Here is a 24,658-nt window from a genome sequence, read left to right on the forward strand (position 1 = left end):
AGAAGTGTCAGCCACCATACCTCTTGCTACTCATCTGGAATGCAGAGCCTGAAATTCAGCTTCTCTGCTAGAAGGCAAGAGTCATCTGCTTCCCGCTCTTCTCTTCCAACTCTAAATACACAGCATACTGGCTGACACACAATTTAGTAGTCTTGCGCCATCCTGATCTAAAAACAGTGCTGGACAGTCAAGCTGGATTTAAACAATTGCTTACAATTTCTTTGCTAGGGGGATAAATTTGTTTTATCAGAATCTACTAAAACCTAAACTACTACTCTCTCCTTTGTTGGCTAGGGTGTGAGAAGAGTAGAGAGGGAAGTCAGCAGGAAAAAGAAAATTGCCATTTTTTCTGAGTAGGATGATAGTTATTTTGAAATAAATAAAATTTAATTTCATCAAGCCAAACTACAGGAGTTTGCATTATTGAAGAGATAAAGGTCAAACAAGCAAAAGAGTGCAAGTCTTCATAAACCCAAAGAAAAAAAAGGCCTAAAAGGACTAAGAAGAAACATAACAGCCACCCAAAACATGTCTTAACCACAGCCATTTTCAATTTGTACTCACTTTAGATCTTACAAAAATCCATACCATCCCATTTTGAAGATTCATATATTCTTTGGCTATGTGAACTCATAACTGAGAATACAAATTCATCCCAATATATTTCTTTTTTGACGCTAGGGGAAAGGTTTTTTTTTTCATAAAGCAAACCACTGTAATTTTTAAATTTTTTTTTCAACTCCTTTTAGGCAACGCCTTTAGAATTTTTGCTATAGACAGTAAGCCATCAGTAGCCAGCTTCATTTTTAGAAAAAATATGAAGTTTATAGTTCATAAAATACACATTTTAATTATACTCACCAGGTACCACTTGCATTTTAAGGCAAGTGTTAAGCTTTAAAATCTGCATTTTTATTGTCTATAAATTCAAAGAGGGAATATTTTTAAACTGTATTGTGTGCATATGTGTATGTGTATCCAGGCCTCAACAGATGTCACAAAAGCAGCAACATAAGCCAGGAAATTCCTAATTAAGGTCAAATAATATCAAATCCATTAGAAATGCAATAGTGAATAAAAATCAATATAGTAGTGGTGTTATGCTCTAGATCTAAAACATGCCCCCAAAGGTCTCACGTTTGGAGGTGGGGCCTGGTTGGAGGTGAGCCACTGGGGGTGGGCAATGAATTGGAAGGGTATATTCTCACCCCAGCTCCTCCTTTCTGCTTCCTCACTCCTATGATATAAGCCACTTTCCTTTGTCTGAACTTCTACCATGTGGTTTCTGCACCAGAGTTGGCTGAACATGGACTGAGCTGTCTAAAATCATGAGCCAAAATAAACCCCCCTTTTAAGTTGTAAGTGTGCATATTTTGTCCCAGTGACAAAAAATGATTAATACGGGTGGGGAAGTAGCTCAGTGGTGAAGCACTTTCCTAGTATGTGTAAGTCTCTGGTTTCAGTCCACAGTAGGAGAAAAAGACAAGGTAAGCAAGAAAGACATGGTAAGCAAAATATAGATGTGGTTGGGTAGAGATTTTCGACAGTTTGTTAAACTTGAATTATTTTATATGCAATTTTAAAACTCATGCAGTTGTGGGATGAGCTCCTACACAGACACTCCACCCTAGCACATGTGCTTGGCTCATCTCCAGCCAGTCCATTCATGTTGAGTGTCTCCTACATCAGGTACTGAGAGCCCAGAAAGGAATGAATGCTCCCCCATCAATGTGCTCACAGTTCCAGTTGTATTTGAGCTAGTCTCATTTTCCCAATTACATTATTTGTAGGGTTTCAGGTAGGAGTAGCACACCAAACACTGGTATTGACAAAGTCCATTACTTATTTGTATGAATCTACACAAATTATACATGTACCAGGTACCATGCCAGGTTTTGGTTTGGTTTGGTCTAGTGCTGTTTCACTTGAGGAGATCAAGAGGAAGAAAATAAAAATTGAGAAACATGGCCTATCTTCAGTGTTCACAGTGAAATGGAGGAGACAGACACAACAAAAACTAGAGGTCAGGAGACATGGAGAACAAAAAAGCAGATACCTGCTTAGGAAAGCTAAAGATGGTGTCACTCAGTTACAGAGCAGCCCTCAAGAATAGCATCATGAAGAGCACTGCCTGTCCCTCAGAAGTACAAAGTACTTATCTGTGGCCAAAGTATAAGGGCAAGAAGTGGAATAGGCTGGAAAGGTGACTAAAATTCTGAAAAGCATCTATGCATCCTGCCTAAGGAGTCTGCTGTTACACAAATTGGTATTTGTAAAGATTTGTGAGGAAAAAGTTATTTGTATTTTCTCTACTCAATAACTGAAAAAAACTTTGAGATCTTAAAAATTCTCCACACTACAAAATCTTCATTTACATCAGTATTTCCTATTCTGTGTGCTCTTTGTGTGCACATGCTTCAGATGACAGTTTCTTGGGTATACTAGGTACCAAGGACGTAATGATGAACAAAAATAGATACAGCCCTGCCTTAAAGAAGTACCATTATGAAGTAATTCCTGTGGAGGGTGTGTGAATAGTCTGACAAGTGTGAGATTAAGGAAAAAAACTACCCTGAAGTAACACTTAAGTTATCACAGAAATATGAGAAACCAGAAAGATTTCTTTTACCTACCTAAGAAGTAGAGTCCTCATAGGTAATAAAAAGAGCAAGAACTTAAAGATCCTATGTTCAAATTCGATTTATATCTACATACAAAACCCATTGGAAAATAACCTGCCTGATCAGAGTCACTGAGTGCGCTAAGTGAATGTATGTGATTTCACCTAGAGGACAGTGGCTGCCTGGTCAAGAGTAGGTAACCAGGCGGAGGGGCTGGGGCTGGCAGTGGCATTGGCGGAAGAGGTTCGGCGGCTGATGGCGGCTCAGGGTTGGAAACCTGTCTAATATTACCTCTAGGCCCGGGAGCCCTTCACTGGATTCGTAATGACATCCTTTCAAGAAGTCCCACTGCAGACTTCCAATTTTGCTCATGTCATCTTTCAAAATGTGGCCAAGAGTTATCTTCCTAATGCACACCGGGAATGTCATTGTACTTTTAACTCCGTATATTCATCCACATGCAAAAGACTGGGTTGGTATATTCAAGGTTGGATGGAGTACAGCTAGTGATTATTATACATTTCTATGGTCCCCTATGCCTGAACATTATGTAGAAGGATCAACAGTCAATTGCGTATTAGCATTTCAAGGATACTAGCTTCCAAATGATGACGGAGAATTTTATCAGTTCTGTTACATTACACATAAGGGTGAAAATCATCTGCTTCTGCCTCTGCTATAGGTATAAAGCCATAAATACCTTCTGCAGCAGAGACAAATTTTGACATGCTAACAAAGAGTCAAGTCTGTGAAATGACCAAAGAAATTGCTGGCAAAACTGAAAAATATAATAAATGCAAACAACTCTTACAGGATGAGAAAGCTAAATGCAGTAAATATGCTGATGAAATTGCAAAAATGGAGCTGAAATGGAAAGAAATTTCTGAAAATGTAAAACTCGAATTAGCTGAAGTAGAGGACAATTATAAACTTCGGCTGGCAGAGAAAAACAAAGAAATAAATATTCTGACTTCACAGTTGGAAAACTTCTCCAGGGATAAGGAACTTAAAAGGGGTGTAGAAAACCAAACAGAAAGGAAATGGAAGGTCATAAGCTTCAGCGCAGGTCTCACAGGATCTCAGTGCATGCTCAGAGCAAAATGGGCACATTCTTGTGCTGTCAAGTGCACAGCCAGCTCCACAGAATGGTAACCCTTACGCAACACAGGAAACAAGATGGAGCAGAGGGTGCCATTTACCCAGATGAAATCCAAAGGCCACCTGTGAGAGTCCCCTCTTGGGAAGACAATGTTGTCTGCAGCCAGCCAGCTCAAAACCTTAGCTGGTCTGATGGTTTACAGGACCCTGACCATAGAAAGAAGATGAAAATGTGCCCACTGCCCCTGATCCACCAAGCCAGCACTTATGTGGGCGTGGAGCAGGCTTTTGCTTTGACTCCAGCTTTGATGGTCACAAGAAGTGTCCCTTGTGTGAATTAATGTTCCCTCCCAACTATGATCAGAGCAAATTTGAAGAACATGTGGAGAGTCACTGGAAGGTGTCCCCAATGTGCAGTGAGCAGTTCCCTCCTGACTATGACCAGCAGGGGTTGGAAAGGCATGTTCAGGCCCATTTTGATCAGAATGTTCTACACTTTGACTACTCTTTACTAAGAGTTAATACATATTAGCAGTTTAAAAATATCACCTCAAATAGACCACTAAGGAGATGGTAAGTTGTCTTGCACCACTACAGCACTTTTCTGACTAAGTGCTACTTTGATTTTGGTGTTACTACGGTCACGCTCAGTCTTTGGCTCATCAATAACTATAATTTTAGCCTCTGTTGAGTGTTGTATTTCAAGCCCTAAAGGAAAACAACCTCCAACCCAGACTGATGTATCCTGCAAAATTATCTTTCAAAATTGATGGAGAAATAAGATACTTTCATAACAAAGAGCACCTTAGGAACTTCATGAATACCAAACCAGCACTCCAAAAAATTGTAGACAATATCCTAGGAAAAGACAATGAGGATCACAACCCCAGGAAGCCCAGCAGAATGAATCCGTCAGGCACAACAAGAAATTAAAAGCAAAGGGGAGGATCAAACAAAAAGTAAAAGTCATGACAATGATAACTCAATACATGTCAGTTATAACCATCAGTGTTAATGGTCTCAATTCACCAATCAATAGAAATAGACTGGCAGAATGGGTCAAGAAGCAAGATCCAACAATATGCTTCATACAAGAAACACATTTAATTCAAAAAGAAACTCATAGACTGAAAGTTAAAGGGTGGAAAACAATACTCCATGTGACAGGAATCCCCCAACCCCCCCCAAAAAAGCAGGACTAGGTATCCTCTTTGCAGATCAAGTGGATTTCAAATGAAAATCTGAAACACTCTGGTCCCAAGAATTTCAGATAAGGGATAGTCAACTTCTATGTACAAATCTATTGTGTTTTCATTCCTCTTAAGTGAAAACATAAGAATAGAACTGTTGGTTCTTAACAGTAATACAAGAAATTTCTATATTGTTTTCCAAAATGGTTTTATCATTTTACATTCACATTAGCAGTATTAGTAAGTTCTAACTGGTTCACACCTAAGCTGACATTTGTTCTTTTAAAACTTTTAATTTCATCTCCCTGAGTGTATAATTTGATCTTGTTATTATACTGATTAGTATTTTTCTGATTCTAGTGTTGCACACCTTTACTTGTGCTGTACTGGCTATTTATCATCTTCTTGTGTCTACTTTTCAATTGGGTTATCCATTAATGAGCAGTAAGTTCTTTATATATTCTGGTCATAGGTTATATACATTATAAATATGGTCTGTTTAAGGACTTTTCATTTTCTAAACGATGTCATTTTAAGTTTCAAATTTTGATGGAATCTCATTTATCATTTTTCTTTTATACATCATGTTTTTTATATCCTAGGAAATTCTTGCCTACCCTAAATTCATAAACATTTTCCCTTATAATTTCTTCTTGAAGTTTTATAGTTTTAGTCTTTCATATTTAGGTTCATAGATAATTTCAAGTTATTTTTATGTATGGAAATAAAGGGTTAATTTTTTACATACAGATACCAGGTGTTCTAGTGCCATTTGCTGAAAACACTATCTTTTCCTCTGCTCTTCAATTGAGTTTATGTTCTATAAAACGTTAATCTTTCAAAATTCAGTGGATCATATATGTGTGGTTCTATTTCTAGATTCTGTTTTATTCCAATGATCTATATGTCTTTCCTTACACCAACACTGCCTTGATTACTGTAGCTTTAGAGGAAGTCTGAAAATTAGGTAATAAATATCTTCCAACACTGCTTTTCTTTTCCTTTTCCTTTTCTAGGTCCTTTGTACTCCTACATAACTTTTAAATTTCAATATCCAATTCTTATTTATAGCAAGTATACATAGACCTGAATTTTTATATATACCTTGTGTTTTCTAATCCTGCTAAATGCAAATACAAGTTCTAGGGGCTCCTAGAGATTTCTTAGTATTTTCTCTGTAGATGATCATTGCATCTACATATAAAGAGTTTACTTTGCCAATCCTATCCTAATTGTGTCATTTTATTGCCAGACTATTTTGATTTGGGCCTATATTTCAAAGTTTAATAGGCAGGTGAAGAGTAGGCATATCTGCCCTTGTTCCCCACCTTATGGAGAAAGATTGTATTTTCTCCATTCATATAAGGCATTTTTGCTGGAAGTATGGAGTACATGGCTTATCTGTTGAAAAGGTTCTGTTCTACTTCTAGTCTCCTGATAGGTTTTAGCATGAACAGCTGTAGAATTTAGTTCAATACTTTTTCTCCAACTAGTGACAGGATCATATGGCTTTTTCCTTTCCTCTGTTAAAATGATAACTTTTGGGGGTGGATCTTCCAATGCTGAACCAACATGGCCATCCCTATAATAAAACCACTTTCTACATACTGCCAGATCTGACTAATAGTTTTTGTAAATAAATTTTTGTCTATGTGTGTACTTTTTTCTTCTATTATCTTTATCCAGTTTTAGGATTAGCACAATGTTGATTTCCTAAAATGAGTGGAGCAGTGTTCCTTTTTTCTGCTTTAAATGTTTGATATAATTTATTAGTTAAAATGTATATGAGCCTGTTGCTGTCATATAGGTAGGTTTCCAAGAAATATACTTTCTTTAATAGGAGCTATTCAAATTTTATATTTCCTCCAGAGTCAGTTTCATTAGTTTGTCTTCCAAGGTACTTCTTAGAGGTTGTCAAATTTTATTTCAAAAAAGATTTTTGTAATATGCTTTATATATCCTTTTAAATTCTGTAAAATCTGTGGTAATGTCTTCTAGATCTTGATATTGTAATTTGAAAAATGTAAAATTGATACTGTGTAATAGGAAGAAAAGGTCTAAAGGAGTAGGGGAAGTAGGAGGCATAAGGGAAAGGAAAGAAGGGAAAAGAAAAAATATGAGAAAAGGAAAAAAATGGAAACAAAGCCTTTGCAAATAGGGAAGGGTGGAGGGGGTGAAGGGAGGGCAGGGAAATGAGAAAAAAATAAGAACCAAGATACATCATGTAAAAGTACAAGATCCCAATGATGAATGTAACTGTATTTTATACCTAAAATGTACCAATAAACTTAATGAAAAAAAGAAATATCCCTCAGATATGAGATAGTCATAAAAATGAATGTTTAAATGATAAAGTTTTATTCAGTTTTTTAAAGTTTTATTCAATTTTTAATAAATTATATACAACAAAACACTAGCCAGATACTCTCCTTATATATTATTCTCTTTGGCATAATAACTTGATTTTTCTTTTTTTAATATTAGAAAAGAGAAATAAATATAATCACAATGTATTTCAATCTAAGAATTACCATTCTGGGTCAAAATTTTTTCCTATTTGATCCTACATACACATATTTAATCCAATGAGCTACTAGCAATTAACTGCCTAGTCTCACAAAGCATATTTGTCTCCTCCAAGTTAAAAACTACAGATGGCATGAGGTGTTCCTGACTAACCTCTCATTAGTACCACTGTCTGAATAAAAAGCATTATAATTTGTTCTAAGCAGATTTATCATACTGTGAAGCTCTTCCAAGATTTTTCCTGATAGCCAGCACATCCACCAAGACACTACTTGAAGTCTAGATACATAACAAAAATAAATTGCTATCAGATTATCTTTATTTTCCTTAATAAAATACACACTGAGCACAAAATTCACTCATGTATCATCATTATTGAACAAGTATAAATAATACTAAGAATTCAAGTACAGTCAAGTGCACCATTTATTTCCTATATGTTAATATGTAAACATAAGCTAATTATATACATCATGTGCCTTTGGCCCAGCTGCAAAATAAAAAACATCAAAAGAAACACTGCACCTGACTGTTCAACTGCATTCTTACTAAATGTTCGTACCAATGTCTAGTAGTTACAGTTACAACTTTCATATCATTTAAACACCTAAGTAGGCATTTACTCCCCACTGGTGAACATCTCAAGAGTTATAACTCTGTTTGTAATAACAAAGTATTGCATTTCATTCCTAAACACTATTAGAGAAATTATTCCTAACCAAAGTCCTCCCTATGTCAAAATAGATATTATTTACAGGTATTATGTATAGAAAACAAGAATGCTACCTTTTTGTTTTGTTTTGACTTTTAGAATAAACATAAAATGTCTGAAGGTTGTCTATTAACAGTGTTGGTCTTTGTATGTTCAAAAGGATCTTACTTCACTGATATCACTTGCTTTTAATTTTAGCATCTAGTACATGACTCTGACATACTGAAACTGCTAGATGATCTGAATTTAAATGACTTAAAGCATATACTTAGAGGAGCAAAAAAAAAGTTCTTTAATGTACCATCAAAAAAGCAATAACTGACATCAACAAGATTACAAATATCCAGTTGAAGGCACATGGAAGGATTTACTACTTTGTCATCAAAGACTCTCCACTTAGTTCAAGATCAGGAGTAGAATCCACTCTGGGAACTGTTGATTTGGCTTCATTTCTTGAGGTTTCCTTATTGGCAGTCTCTTCTTGTTTTTCCTCTAGTTCCTCTATGCCAGATGCTTTTGCAATTACTTCGTTTGTCTGCTCAGTAGCTGTTATTTTGTCATCTGTCTGATCTGTACTATCATCGAGAACATCTTGTTCTTCTAAAGATTCTGAAAAGATAGAGATTCGAGACTTCAGGAACACCCAAATGTCAAAATTGTTAAATAAGGCAAGTAAAAGATAAATGCACACATGCACGTGGGCATATACACACAAACTAAGAACAGCAGAATGGGCTAGTTATACTTAAAATATTTTTTTCTCCAGTACTGGGGCTTAAACCCAAAGCCTCACACATCCTAGCCAGGTGCCCTAACCCTGATCTACACCCCCAGCCCATTCAAATCTTTTAAAACAAGTAGTGAATCCTCTATAGCATACCATTTATGAGTTAGTATGAAGAAAAAAAAATTTGAATAAATCCATAATTGTACTTTTCAATTTCCATACAAAATAAGCTCCTAAAGATACATTTGTAAGTTGAATGTCCAACATTCAAAGTCCTAACAGAATCATGTGCTGTAAGATAACAGCCCGGCACACACAGGTACTGTATTCACTACCAGGTCAGACTTCTTGAAAGGACTATTTCAGTAGCCCTGCCTGCAAGCAACATGTCAATGTGTACTTTTGTGCACATGCATACATGCATGCATATGTGTGTGTTTAGGAGGTGCTTTCCTATCTTTCTGTATCTCTATTATTCAAGAACTGAGGAAACCAGAATCCACTTTTTTCAAGGGCATGACAAGTCTCCCATTATCTCTGCAAGACAAGTGCTCAGTATTTGGGGGGGGGGGGGGGGGGGGGGCACCGGGGATTGAACTTGGGTCCTTGCGCTTGCAGAGCAGGCAGCGAAACCACTGAGCTAAATCCCCAGCCCAAGTGCTCAGTATTTAAACCTCTGTCTGAATCAGAATATGCTATATACCTAGCATGCTAGAGAGATGAAGGGAAAGATCTTTTTCCTCTTTTTACTAGCAGAAGGTAAGTAAAGTTCTTGGTGTTAACCTTGAGATTTACTCCTTTTAACACATTTAAAGTGTTACTAAATTTAAATTCCTTGATAACAATTTAATGACAATTTTATTAAATAAATTGCCTTCAATTCTTTAAACTTTAGAGTAGGATGAAGGAGATGACAGAAGACACAATTTCCAAGTCAAAGATAAAAATACAGCTTTGTGGTATTTTTTTTAATAAACAGCAATTAATATTCTTATTAAGAAAAACATGGTTATGGAAAGGAAAAATTATAAGAAAGGAAAAAAATGGAAACAAAGCATGTAAATAAGGGAAGGATGGAGGGGTGAAGGGCACACAGGTAATGGGGAAAAAATAAGAACCAAGATACATCATGTACAGGTACAAGCACTTTAATGAGGTCTTTACTGTATGAAAATTTCATTTGATCACAAAAAGTAGGAAGGAATAATCATAAACCATATTTGTGACAAATATCATAAAAGCATTACTTGTATTTTAGTGTGATACTTAAAATGGCACTGTTGTACCACTTGGAAGCTTAAAATCAAGGTATAAAAGCAGTAGGTCACTCAAGTTTTATATGAATATTCCACAGCAGAAAAGAAAAGCAAAAGAGCAAATAAAACTCCATAGACATGTACAAATCATTTCTGCTACAAAGGGAAGTCAATTCTGTGCAAAACTTAAGGTGTGCCAACCATTTATAATTCTACCCTCACCAGGTTAGAATTTTAAGTGTCACTGTTTTCCACAATTCTCTGGTCATAAAGCAATATTTGCTTGGCAAAAAATGTATAATCTATATAGTAAGCCTTCTGATACATACCAATAAAACACACAAGTTAAGCAACAGCAAAAAAACTCAGACTCTAGGATGCAACTCACCAATAAACATGTTTAAGTGAACAGAGGACCACATAGTTTTGTCACATTCTGACAGACTGCTTCAATACTATGCTAAAATGGGAGAGGTATCAAAGTTCAAGGTTTATCACATTAAATTTTGTGATATTAGTTTTGAGAAACAGATACTTAACTAGTCAAAGCCAATTTTAAAATTCTCAGTTCATAAAAAAAGTTAACACAAAGAGGAACTACAGTACTAAAAGTTTAAAATGTCTATAATATACAAATTCAAAGAAGTATCATGTGCTACTATTAAAAAACATGACAAAGTTTCCAGTCAATATTGTATTTCAGAGAATATACAGAAGACTAAAAGAATAGGTGAAATGATGAGTAGGTCTTGAAAATAATCAGCCTACTAATAACTACTTTCCTTTCATTGGGTTGATTTTCAGAAAAGCAATAGTAGTAACACTACAAAAAAGTTGGTACGTGACATGTCTATAATGCAAACATCAGTTAGTCTAAATGAGATAGCTATTTTATGTTTGGAAGCCAATTCCATGTAAGAAAAAACAAGATCTAAATGAACTAAGTATAAAAGATTAACAGAAAACTGCACATCAATTTCATAACTAAACCTCAGAGGTTTATAATAAGACTACCAATGCCCTACTCCAAAATAACTTATTTCTATGGCAGAGTAACATTTGACTAGTCTAATAAAAACAGTGTATTTTTCCTATGAAGTTGTAGTTGAAAATAGCTTAGTGGCATAAAATACATTTCAGATAATATTTTTCTATAAAATACTAAAAAAAACAAACAAACAGCATTTGTGTTCTCACTAAATAAAAAGGTCTACTCTTGCCCATATGACCCAGTTGAAGACTAGGGATGTAAATGTGGCCACCTTAAATAATTTAATTCTGTCTGTACAAAAAATTTTTTAATCAACTTTGCCATCTATAATGCCAAGAAAACACTCTATCATAATGTGACAAAATATCCATGGAATTTGTTTCTTTCCCTACTCCTGGCTCCTCTGCACATCAATATTCTTGAGAGAGTTTTTCTATCAAATAGCAAAAATCAGCAACTAGTTGTCCGGGTAAAGTCTCAACTCAGACAACTCAAATTCATAAAACTGAGTGTAACTGTATAATGAATACCATTGCCTCACCTATAAGCCTCACATATGCAGAACACATATAAGTACTTCACCTCACCTTCAGGTTTTTAGGTTTTTTAACCCTATCTCTTGAGCAATTTTCTAAGGAAAGTAAAAAATTAACTAGCAAAATAACTTCACTTGTTTTTGCCTTGCTAACATAAAAACTTTGCCTTCCTAGCCAGGAGTGTGGCATATGCATGTAATCCAGGCTGAATCAGGAGAATCACAAGTTCCAGGAAGGCCTGGGTAATTTAGTAAGACCCTGTTTCAAAATAAAATTTTTAAAAAGGCTGGAGATATAGCTCAGTGATAGAGTAGTTGCCTCACATGTATATGGCTGTGGGTTCAATCCCTTGTATCATTAAAAAAAAAAGCCTTGCTAATACATCAATCCTCAGTTATGTGTAAGACTTATAAACTTATGCAAAAAACATCATTAAATTAAAATTGGCAATTTGTCCTCAACTTCAAAGGTTTCAAACAAGGTTGTTTTTATAAGAATTTCCTGTTTTAGGGTCGGGGCTTTAGCTCAGTGGTTACAGTGCCTGCCTCGCCAGCACAAGGTCCCAAGTTCGATCCCCGGTACCAAAAAAAATAAGAAAGAATTTCTTGTTTCATGGAAAAAGGTAAACATAAGGAACAAAGACATGAATATTATTCCAACTCAATCCAATGACTCAATAAAATTCAAATTATAACCACTTTTCAGAAAATGGCTAGTTTTCGACACAGAATATCATTTAATTATTTACCATTGGTGAACAAATTAAGTATTATTTGTTTCATTAGTAAGCTATGAGTTAAAACCTTATTAGGTGGAGATGTTTTAGAGAAAGTAGTCAGAAACCCAGAAGATCTCTATATTTAAAAAAAACATGCAACTCAGGCAAATGTACATCTTGAGAAAGCTAAACATAATTAAATATAAACAAAGGCATAAAATTTTTGGATCTGATAAATACACAGAATTCAACAAAATGTTCATTATCACATAGTTTAAGACCATCATAACAAAAATACCAAAAGTAGAATTTTCCCTCACTCAACATGCCCTGATGGCAAACATATTCTGTATAAATGAAAGGAACACCAGAAATCAGACTACCAGGGAAATTTTCACCATATATAAATTTTACTTTCTATTTTTTGATAGTATTGTTTAGATACCATACATTTTACTATTAGTCATATAAAAGCTATTTTCTACTAAAATAATTACATGAAACCTAGACAAACACAACTGAACAATAAAAACATGCTAACCAAAAAAAAATATCTCTGTACTAGTATACCAATAATGTAGAAAAGATTACCACATTAACAAGAATGCTATGTATTAGGTATTTTAGAAAAGCATGTTTTTTTATAAATTTGATTTTATTATATCCCGTTTCTCCCCCTTCAAGCACCCTCCCCGCTCCCTATGTATAAAAGCTTTGAGAAAGCATATTTTTAAAAGGCAAAACTGATAAACCACTTTAATGGTATTTAGCAGAGATTCAAGAATTACTGGACTTCAGGGCCAGGGATTTAGCTCAGTAATTCTGCCATCTGCCTTGCAAGCATAAGGACCAGAGTTCAACCCTCGGTACCAAAAAAAAAAGAATTACTGGACTTCATTTAATCATAAAAGAAACAGGAATATAAAAGCAGTTCAGTTTTTGACATACTATATCTTATATGCTCTCAAATAAAAAAGATAATCCATATTCCTAATTCTTTATGTTTTCTCTGTTACCAAAGTATCAGGATAATAGTCATAGGGAAAAAAGGTATAAATTCAAATGAGCAATTTATGCGAGAAATTTCTTCTAGGTCTCTTTGATGAAAACTTGCCAAGATTCCATATGTTGTTCTAACAAGTATTCCAGAAATTTTAAAAGTCTTATGCTTCATTCTAAAGTCAAAACCTTCAAATATCACAATCCAGGCAAAAAAAATTTAAAGGCTTGTATAATGGAGTGGAAAAAAATTTGTCTTTTATTAATTCTAGATCATTCATATAAATGGTTCTTGATTCTTGCTGAAAGAAAAGTTTAGATGGAAAAAAATTACCTTTTGGGTCCGTCTATAAATTCAGTAACCTGATCACTACAGTTTTTGCTGCTATCAAGAAGCTACTTCAGAATACAAAAATTAAAGTAAGAAAGTTTTTCTTTTTCAGTCCTTAATTTTCTACATCCCTGAAGAATTTGGAAATCAGAAGTGTAAGCTTCTAGCTATATTGGCTGCTGGCACAGAGTAGATGATTGAGATGACATTTTCCGAAATACTTCCAGTTGTTTACTAGAAGAATCCAGCTTTGAACTGATAACTCTATCACAGGGTGGTGATAGGAGTCTTTGAAAAGTTTCTGTCTTCTGGAAAGCCAAGGAAGAAAAGGTGCTCATGGCCACTTGGGTGAATCCAAAGAGAAGCACGAAAACTGCTACTTCTCTAGAAATGACTTTAACTAAATGGAACTGTTGCTTCACTTTCATCAGACTTTGCCTCAAATTTCCCTCACTTATTAACATTACCTTATTAGGGTTGAGTTTGAGCCAGTTAGACTTCATTCCAGAGAGTTCAGACAGAAAATGAGACATCTGGGGTATTGTCCCTCCTAGATTAGATGAGAAGGAAAGGTAAAGCTGGGTGTTGTTTGCTAACTATCCAGCTTGACCTTAGCAGAAGAAATAAAGCACGGGACCTATTATAAAACTTTTTATTTTGTTGACTGCTTTTTCTGTTCTTTTCCCTTTTTTTAAATCCCAACTACTGGCTTTCAAATATTCACTTTAGCTTTCATAAGCAAGGTTACTCATGGAAAGGACTCCAATTTTTCCTCTAGGCATCTTCAGTTCCAAGAGGCTCTATGTCAAGGCAGATGGTTTGCATGTGACAGCATGCAGTTTCGAGCATGACAAGCAAAAGAAAAAAATGTGACTGTCTGGAGTTGATATTGCAGACTTGAAGAAGACGAATGCATTCATTCAGTGTCACAAGTATACAGGCCTCCATCATAGCTTTCCATATTCAAATTAATTTTGGTGATTGTTACTAAGCCAAAAGCGAAGCCTAGCTCAACACATACATTTTAGGCTCACTCTTCAAAGTCTGAAAAGAACATCAACTCTCACACTAAATTTCTGATATCTGAAAATTTACTGCTTCATGTAATGAAGCTTCAGTTGAAGCCAACTTTGCAAAACTTAATGTTTTAAGAAGAAATCAAATATATGTAAACATAAGTCCTAGAAAATAAAAGTATGAATATTGATTGCTAAATAAATTGTGAACTGAACTTCCATTATACATTCTACACCAAATATTGGACCAAACTATCATGACCTATGTATGAACATTTAGCAATGTTCATAATCTAGAGGTGATTAGCAAAGAACTCCTGACCAAATATTAATAGCAAGAAATACCTTGCTATTAATAGATCTCCTATATTCACCCTTTCCATTATTTTTGTAATGAAACTTCCTCAAAAATTCCTAAAATAGAATGGCAAGGTGAATTCTAAAACACAAGGTTCAAATAAATTCTATTTCTGTAAGATAAGTTTGATTTTACAAAGACAATATTAATCTCATGGACCTCTGTAGAACACAGTCCTATTGATGTCATCCAAAAAATGCAAAGATGACCTTCCAATTCCAAAGTTTCTTGCTTTCTGGTAATTTCCACCAATTCGAGTGGTAGACACATGCCTATTTTATCAATGTTAATCATAACTCTCAAAATATTTCGTCCTTATAGTTTTTTTCATAATCTAATAATCTGCTTTACTTGGTTAAATTTTAAAAATGATTCTATGAAAATAATACCAGTCAAATTTCCCAACAGTTTTTAGAAGAGCTGACTCTTTATATATTTATCTAGCTGGTGCTAATGCTATTTATCACAATTTAATCTGTATTCTTAAAAATTTTTTTGGTTCTGAGGACTAAACCCACTGAGCTAAATCCTCAACCCCTAAAACTTTCATTTTAAAAGTGAAACATATCTCCAGGTGTGGTGGTACAGGTCTGTAATCCCTGTGCTCAGGAGGCTGAAGCAAGAGGATCACTGCAAGGTCAGTCACCCCAGGCTACATGGTGATTTCAAGGCCAGCCTGAACTACATAGTGAGACCCTGTTTCAAAAGGCAAAAAATAAAATAAAATAGAAACATATCATACCACACAGGAGGCCATCAGAGCAACAGCTGACCTATGCATGCTGCAAAATGATAAATTAATCCAGTTATCTATAAACATTATCCTTTTAATATTGTTAAACAACACACATTATAAAGAGACAAAAATTGACTTATCCATACCTTCACTGAACTGGTTCTCTGATGAAAGCATACCTTCTGATGGCAAAGGACCAACTGAACTTGAGCTTTCCACTGCCTGCCTTTTCTCAAAACTAAACTCTGGAAGTTTTGGGGCCTGAGGTCTGGTTTTTCTCGCAGGATTCAAGAAAAAACAGTAGGCACATCGAAAAGCTGCAGAAAATTTTTAGAAAATAAGCAAAATTACAAACCAAAGAAAGTTCAAAGACTAAACAGGTAATTCAGATTACTTTTGCAAAGAGTTGAGAACATTTCAAAAGTTACTTATACCTTGTGACATGTATGTGTTACTTTAATAATACTGTGGTTAGTATTCTAACCAAAGCTAATTTTAAAGCATACTTCCTATTCATTATTAGAATACTAATTTTAAGGCAGGAATAGCATAACAAGTTAAACAACAGGTTAATGGATAGCAAAATGATATTAATAATAATTTAAATGTATTACTGAATTTGTATTTCTAGTGAATAGAATCATTAGATATTCTAAAATCCAGAAACTTGCTCATTTGCTCAAAAAAATGCAGATGTCATACTTCAAAAGCATGGTTTATCACATGAGTATTTAATAGTGGCAGCAGTAAGAATCATCTATGTGTTTAAAAGAAAATAGGATGTTTAGATCCCACTCCAGATCCATTCAGACTCTTGGTAGGTGGGTACTGGATATCATCATTTTCTAAAGCTCTGCAGGTGAGTTTGAGAACAACCACCCTAGAGGCTGATCTTTATATGAAGAAGAAATTTGAGTTGTCTTCCCTGTTTTGCTCAGAGTATTAAATATGCTTTGCCGACGTGTACAGAGATTTTTGTTTTATTTCTAAAATAAAATTGCATTATATGGGAAGTGGCATAGAATGAAATATTTAAGAGTAAAATATTGAAGAGTAAAATCTAACTAGCCAGTAATTCTTACCAATGTATTCAAATTCTTCTTTCAAAGCCATGCCATTATGAGAAAAACACTGTTGACATATAAGGGCGTACCTACACCAAAAGAAAAAATGAACATACCAGTTACAAAAGAAGACACAGCTCATAAAAGAGGTTATTTTAGCCATCACAGCTAATAGGTCATTAACAAATTAGATGTTACTTAGTATATCATAAACGACATTCCTTAAAGCAAAAGTTAACCAAAGCTAAAATATCAACCATTTAAAAACAAAATATCAAATTAAAAAGAAAACTAAGCAACAGTTGAAAATATCTTTAAGTAAGCAGAAAAATACTTGATAACATAACATTTAAATTTCAGGATTTCCCAATGTATATTCCAAAGGATGACAGCTCCCAAATATTTAGTCACATCTAAGTTTGGAAAAAACAGAACTCTTGTAGAGATTCACAATAAATATTATTAAAACCCCTGAGAAGTCTTGCAGTAAAGAAGTGCATTTTTTGTAATGTAGTCTAAAAGTTAATTTCTATACATCATGGCTCCTGTACTTTTCTCAGGTACACTTAAACATCCTCTTCATTTTCTACTTATATACACTTTCTATTCTCTGTACATATACTCAACAAATAGTTGGCCTGACCAAAAGTCATTCTATTTGAAATAGCATACAATCGACTACATTAACATAAAAGGCTGGTCCATTTAAAAATCATATTGTTCTGCCACCTGCCTCTCAAGTGCAAGGACCCGAGTTCGATCCCTGGTACCAAAAAAAAAAAAAAAATCATATTAACTAGTAAAGTAGTCAAACATTCATTTTACTATACAATGATGTCTGTGTGTGTGTGTGTGTGTGTGTGTGTGTGTGTGTGTGTTTGAATGTGAGCTCCCTTTTCCTTGAGACAGGGCCTCTCTATGTATGTAGTCCATGCTGGTCTTAAACTCACTATGTAGCCTAGACAGGCCTTGAACTAACAGCGATCTTCCTGCCTCAGCCTCCCAAGTACTGGGATTATAGACATGACTCATCACACCTGGCTGATTTTTTTTAAAGTTTATACTACAATAATTGCTCTACTCATATCATACCTATGTTCCTAGAGTTATGACAAGGACCAAATAAGGTAATAATTAGAAAAGTACTTTGACATCTATATATTAAATAAATTAAATTGTTCTCATCATCATTAAAATGTTACCATTCCATACTGGCACCTATAAAAGTCCATTTCTTAACAACTTACCAGGTTTTTACTATTTTTATGCTCTTCAAGTTTAAAAATTTCAATGAAATAATTCAATTTCTCTACATTAATCTTACTATAGAGTTAATATTTTTTACAAATGAGTTTTAACTATGTTCAAAATCCTACTAAAAACAACTAAATACATACTATTTTAGAGGGCTATAAATATTTTATTATGTTCTAAAAATCAGAAAGTAGGAGGCAAAAAATCATGGAGTGCACACACACACACACACACACACACACACACATTGACAAATTTTTTCATTTTACTTCATCTACCACCCAAGCAAACAGTACCTGTTTTGTGGACCATCACCAACTAAATATTCAACAATTCTATCCAGTGCACCGCGTTCTCGGGGAAGAATGGGTCTTGCTAAGGGTGGACCTGGAGGATGAAGACCTACCAAATAAAAAATACATATCAAGTTTATATGTATAAGACATATATAAAACAATTCAATAATCAAGGACTACCTATGCTTGTTAGTTTTTAAAAGATTTGAATAGCAAAACATTAATTTTTATAAATCTTTGTAGAACATTTAAATTTTCATTAAAAATACTGTACTACAAAACAGTATTTACATATATACTACATCAAAATCACCAACATAATTTATTAGGAGATAAAACTATGTTAGGTTCTGTGCAAGCTAATTTTCTAAATACCTCAATGCTAAAACCCTTTAATAATAAGGGGGACTTCCACTTTGAACTCTAATGGAATAACAGGGATCAGATTTCCCTTCCTACAGAAAAAAACTATAAAACTGTGCAAAATATACAAAATAATAGACTTAAAGATATGAGATTATCAGGCATTGTAGGTCAATGTTCCCTTAGCAATGAAAAACAAGATACGCCCTGCAACTGCTACAGCTTATTGCTGTGGTGCAAAAAGGGAGAACGCAACAGTCTCCCAAGGTTGAGAAGACAGTGCTAGGAAGACCAAGGCACTTCAGGTTCACATAAAGGCATACCAAAGATGAGAGAAGGTAGAGACAAAGAATACTAAAAGATCTTCAGAGGGGCTCCCAGAGTATTTACCAGACTACTAACTGGTGCATGCATACAAGAAAACTACCTTAAAAATAGAAAAACCACCTACAACAGATGAAAGAGAATAGTATTCATGCAAGGCCAGAAATAGTGCCTGTTTTCATCAACCAGAGTGGAAAATCTCCTAACAAAGATCACTGGGCAAAATATAGAGAAAGGTTTTGTAAAGGAATAAAAAAATTATCCAATTAAGGTAAATTTTACAATGTCTGGCATCAGATCAAAAATAACCAGACACACAAATCAGCAGTAAAATATTAGCCATAAGGACAAAAGTTAAATGAAGTTGGCTCAGAGACAACAGAGATAATTAAGTTAGCAGACAAATATGTTGAAATGTCAATTTTCCATATATCTGAGAATCTAGAGGAATGATTCAGTCTGTTAAGTAGAGACATGGAAAAATACTCCAACTGAACTTCTATGGATAAAAATTATAAAGTCTAGAATGAAAAAATCTACAGATGATGTGAACAGTTTAGACATTACAGGAAAAAAAAAACACTGGAGACCTTGAAGACATGTAATAATAGAAACCACACATAAACATATTTAAAAAGCTACCAAAATTTTAAAGGAAAAAAACTGAGTCATATATGTGTATGTGTGTATACACACACACACACACACATATATATATATGTGTGTGTGTATATATAAAATTTAAGACTGTGAAGAAGAAAGAAAAAAATGTACTTGAATAAATCATACACAAATTTTTTCTAAATTGGATAGAAACTACAAACCCACATATGCAAGAACATCAAACAAATCCCAAGCACAAGAAACATAATTTCCCCAGGGATTTAGCTCAGTGGCACTGCGCCTGCCTGGCAAGTGCAAGGTCCTAAGTTTGATCCCAGTACCAAATAAAAAACATAATTTTGTACCAAAAGACAAATGATCAAACTGCTTAAAAGATACACAGAGATAAGAATGACAGCAGACTTTTCAGCAGAAAAGATGCAATCCAGAAGACAATGAAACAATATCTTTCAAGCTCTGAAAGGAAAAAGTATCAAACTAGAATTCTGAATATAAACATCTTTTTGAAATGAAGGCGAAATGAAAATTTTTTTCACATATTCAAAACTGCAAGAATTCATCACCAAAAGAACTACACTACACGAAATGTTAAAAGAAGTTCTTCAAGTAGGAGGAGAGTGTCAGCAGACAGCTGGATCTACCTAAAGAAATGAGACATGGGCTGGGGATTTAGCTAAGTGGTTCTGCTGCCTGCCTCCCAAGTGCAAGGTCCTGAGTTCAATCCCTGGTACAAAAAAAGAAAAAAGAAAAAAATAAGAAGTACAGTATCTGAAATGGTTACCATATGGCTATCTATGGAAGACTTTTACTATTTGAATGTCTTTAAAAAATAATTGAATAACTAAAGGAAAAAATAATTTATTGTAGGGATTATAATATATGTAGAAGTAAAATATACAATAATAGTACAAGGGCCAGGACAGGAGACACAGTATATTGTTAGATTCTTAAAATTATGCAAAATGATGTCATCATTTGAAGGGAAATTGTCATAAATTAAAGATATATACTGTAAGCCCCAAAGCAAGCACAAAATAACACAAAAAAAGTCTTACAGCTAAAAAGGCAGTAAAAGAATTAAACATATATATATAAAATTAAAGATAATCCAGGCCAGATGTGGTGATGCACACCTGTAATCCTAGCACTCAGGAAGCTGAGGCAGGAGGATCCCTGTAAATTTAAGGCCAGCCTAGGCTACATAGTGAGTTGAAGGCCAGCCTGAAGTATATAGTAAGACTCTGTCTCAAAAACCCAAAATAATAATCATATTCATAATCCAGAAGATGGCAGAAAATGAGAAAAATATTAATACAAAGAACAAATGAGACAACTGGGGGGAAAATCAGGTGGAATATTTAGACCCAAATCCAAAGACATAAATCATTAGAGTAAATTTATGTGACCTAAATAACCTCATAATAAAGTAAAGGCTGTCAGAATGAATTTAAAAAGCAAGACTCAAGCAATGTATGCTGTCTACTCACATATATGCACACACACCCAAAAAGATACGGAACAAACAGATTAAAGGTAAAATGAAAGAAAAAAGATACAAATATATTAACTAATCCAAATAAGTCTGTAGTAGTTATATCAATATAAGACAGAAAAGAAAGGTAATTACACAGTAACAGAAGAGTCAATTTATCAAGAATAATAAGCATATATGAGTTATCATAAGAGCTTCAAAACACATGAAACAAAAACTGATAGAAATATAAGAAGAAATAGACAAATACATAATGACAATTAAAAGCTTCAACATTCAGTTATTGATAAAACAAGAACAAGATGGAAGATTTGAAAAAGACTTCTCTACTACTAACTTAATCTAATTAACATAATACCAGCTCTACCCAGTACGAATAAAACATAAGTTCATTTTAAGAAACAGAAAATATTCACCAAGTCATGACATTATGGGACATCAAACAACTCATTGATGAGACATAAAACAAGTTTCAATATATTTAAGAAGATTCTAAATAATAAAGTATGTTTTCTGACTACAATAGAACTAAGTTAGAAATCAGAAACTGAAAAATCACCAAATATTTGGAGGCAATATAACATCTAAATAACTGATGATTCAAAGGAAAATTAGAAACTATTTTCACTGAATGAAAATTTTTAAAAATCAAAAGTTATCCCATATAGCTAAAGTACTGAAGAAAATTTAGAACACTAAGGATTTATTTTAGAAAAGATAAGCCTAAAGTCCATGACTTCAGCTTCCACCTTGAGAAACCAAAAAAAGTACAAATGAAACCTAAATTAGAATAAATAAAATAATAAAGTAGAACATATATAACAGAGAAAAGCTGGTTTCTTTAGACAATCCATAAAACTGATAAATTTCTAGCTACACTAACCAGGAAAAAAAATTCAAGCACACTAATATCTGTACTACTATACTACTAATATATACTATTATACTATTAATATCTATACTACTATTAACTCCAGATTATAAAAATATTAAAAAGGATAACAGGAATATTATGAACCACTTTACAGCAATAAATGTTGTAAGTTAGATGAAACAAATTCCACGAAAGACTACCACACTAGCAGGGCTCACTCAAACAGATACATATTACTTCATTTACTAAAATTTTGCCAATAACTGTTTCTTCTTATGTTCATGCATAATGGTATTCTATACTTCTTCTCTGATTTAAGAAATTGAATTTTTTAGTTTAAGGGGCAAATAAAATCATTTCCAGAAAGATAACACCAGAACCATATGCTTCAACTGGCAAATTCTACCAAACATTTAGGGAAGAAGTAATACCAATTCTACACAAATTTGTCCAGAAAATTGAAGAGGAGCTATGAGGCCAGCATTACTCTGATACTAAAACCAGATAAAGATATGAGAAGAAAAAAAAATTACAGGGCTGAGGATATAGTTCGGTGGTAAGAGTGGCTGCCTAACATGTACAAGGCCCTTGGTTCAATCCCTAGCACTACAAATAAATAAGTGAATAAATAAAATAAAAATTACAACCCAATATCTCTAATGAGCATTGGTATAAACATTTTTGACAAAATGTAAACAAATCAAATGCAACTATAAATAGATACAGATATGTAAATATATATAAAACAGTACATCATGACCAAGTGAAATCTATTCCAGGAAAGCAAGGACATTTAACATTTAACAATCAATGTAATTCACTAAATGATCAAATATTAGAACAAATTCCTATATGAACATCTCAATAGATGCAGAAAGATCATTTGACAAAATGCAGCATCTATTACTGATAGAAACCTTCAGGTAACTGGAAAGGCACTTCCTCAACCTGATAAAGGACGTTTATTTAAAAACATACCCAGAGCAAACTTCCTGCTAAGTGGTGAGAGAGTAATTGCTTTACTCTCAAGATTAACAATAAGACAATGATATCTATTTTCTAAAAAAAAAAAAAACGTATTTTTATCACTTCTATTCAACATTGTACTGAAAGTTATAACTGGTGAAATAAGAGAAGAAAAATAAAAGGAAGACAGACTGAAAAAAGAAAAATAGAATTCTTTATATATAGACAATGCGACTGTCTATGTAGAAAATACTGCGTGCGGCCGGGGATTTAGCTCAGTGGTTTTGCCACTTGCAGCACAAGCACAAGGACCTGAGTTCGATCCCCGGTACCAAAAAAAAAAAAGAAAGAAAGAAAATACTATGTAATTAACAAAAAAAAAAAATAATAGAACCAGAGTTCAGGAACATTAGAGGATATTAAGTTCAATGTACAAAAATCTATTGTTTTTATGAATACTAGCAATAAATAATTATAAATACTTAATAAAACAATATCATTTACAGAGGCAACAAAACATGATAAAAATGTCAAAACATATATAACATTACAAAACATTCCTGAGAGAAATTAAAGACCTAAATAAATGAAGAGATATACTGCATTCATGTAATAATTTAGGTAATACCTGAAGAGACTAATGGAGAGAAGAGTAACAAATATTTTAGTGATTTACTATCTAAAAACAGTAAGTCATATACTTTGTATGTGGTTTCCAGGTCTGTGTACATAATAAAGTTTATTTTTCTCCTTTAAAAAACAATCAAATGTTATACTTTATAAACTATAACTCCGATCTTGGAAAGCTGAAAGAAAATTTTTGGAAGGAGATACTCTAAATTGAGAGAACATAGAAGGCACTGCAAAGAAATTCAGAATACAGTAAAATATGATACTGCCTTTGAAAACAAGACATGGTGAACACTGCCAAAAATATGAATGAGTTGAATGATTTATTATAGCAAGAATTAATAATTCATTAGTTAAGGAAGTCAGGCAAGGTGGGTAGCAATAGGGGTTAATATGGAGAAGATTCTGAAACATGAAGGGACCCTGTTAGAATAAGCCTTGCAATGCAACCATACAATGTTTTCAAAATGCATGTGACAAAAACTTAAGACTAGCTTTCAAAGAGCAATACTATATTATTATCTTAAAGGAATAAGAAAAATAGTGCTTTATAAATAATCATGACTGAAACACTGTCACTACTAAAAAGGGGATAACAAAGGAGATATCAAAATTACTATTAGCAAAGGAAATTTAGTTTCTAGAACAAGTTCTTAGTATTACTAATCAAGTATATATGACATTGATCACTTATGATATTGGTTACTTGTGCTAACAATGTTCAATTATCATTGAAAAATAAGAATGAAGGTTGTTACTGTAATTCCTCATTATCAAATTTTCAACTTCAAGAAACATGCCAAATTAGATATTTTTTGGAAGTGCTAGGGATTAAACCACGGGCAATGCCAGGGGTGGTGGCACATGCCTATAATCCCAGCACTTGGGAGGCTGAGGCAGGAGAATTGTTGCAAGTTTGAGGGCAGCCTGGGCTACAATGAATTCAAGGCCAGTGT

At 33.8% G+C, this 24,658-nt stretch overlaps 1 protein-coding gene and 1 pseudogene across 5 annotated transcripts in view; one reads left to right on the forward strand and one right to left on the reverse strand.

Moving 5' to 3' along the window:
• Positions 1-3,275: 3,275 nt before the first annotated feature.
• On the forward strand, positions 3,276-4,266 carry LOC101714926 (tax1-binding protein 1 homolog pseudogene; annotated as a pseudogene).
• Positions 4,267-8,415: 4,149 nt separating this feature from the next.
• The window catches only part of Lnpk (lunapark, ER junction formation factor), a 76,941-nt gene continuing 60,698 nt past the window's right edge, over positions 8,416-24,658 (reverse strand). For 2 of the 5 annotated variants that reach the window (XM_004857714.4, XM_087200653.1), the window contains 4 exons: positions 18,430-18,535; positions 16,898-16,968; positions 15,962-16,132; positions 8,416-8,756 (listed from right to left, as the gene is read on the reverse strand). In XM_004857714.4, coding sequence (XP_004857771.1) covers positions 8,518-8,756; positions 15,962-16,132; positions 16,898-16,968; positions 18,430-18,535 — 587 coding nt within the window. In that variant the 3' untranslated portion in view covers positions 8,416-8,517. Of the gene's footprint in view, positions 8,757-14,172; positions 14,256-15,821; positions 15,862-15,961; positions 16,133-16,897; positions 16,969-18,429; positions 18,536-24,658 lie in introns of all 5 variants that reach the window. The other 3 variants (XR_015447166.1, XM_004857716.4, XM_087200661.1) reach the window with 3 other exon arrangements.

This window comes from Heterocephalus glaber, unplaced genomic scaffold, assembly GCF_053883595.1.
Source record: "Heterocephalus glaber isolate CG9 unplaced genomic scaffold, H.glaber_assembly_v1.0 deba00000347, whole genome shotgun sequence".
In the NCBI taxonomy this organism is placed as follows: domain Eukaryota; kingdom Metazoa; phylum Chordata; class Mammalia; order Rodentia; family Bathyergidae; genus Heterocephalus; species Heterocephalus glaber.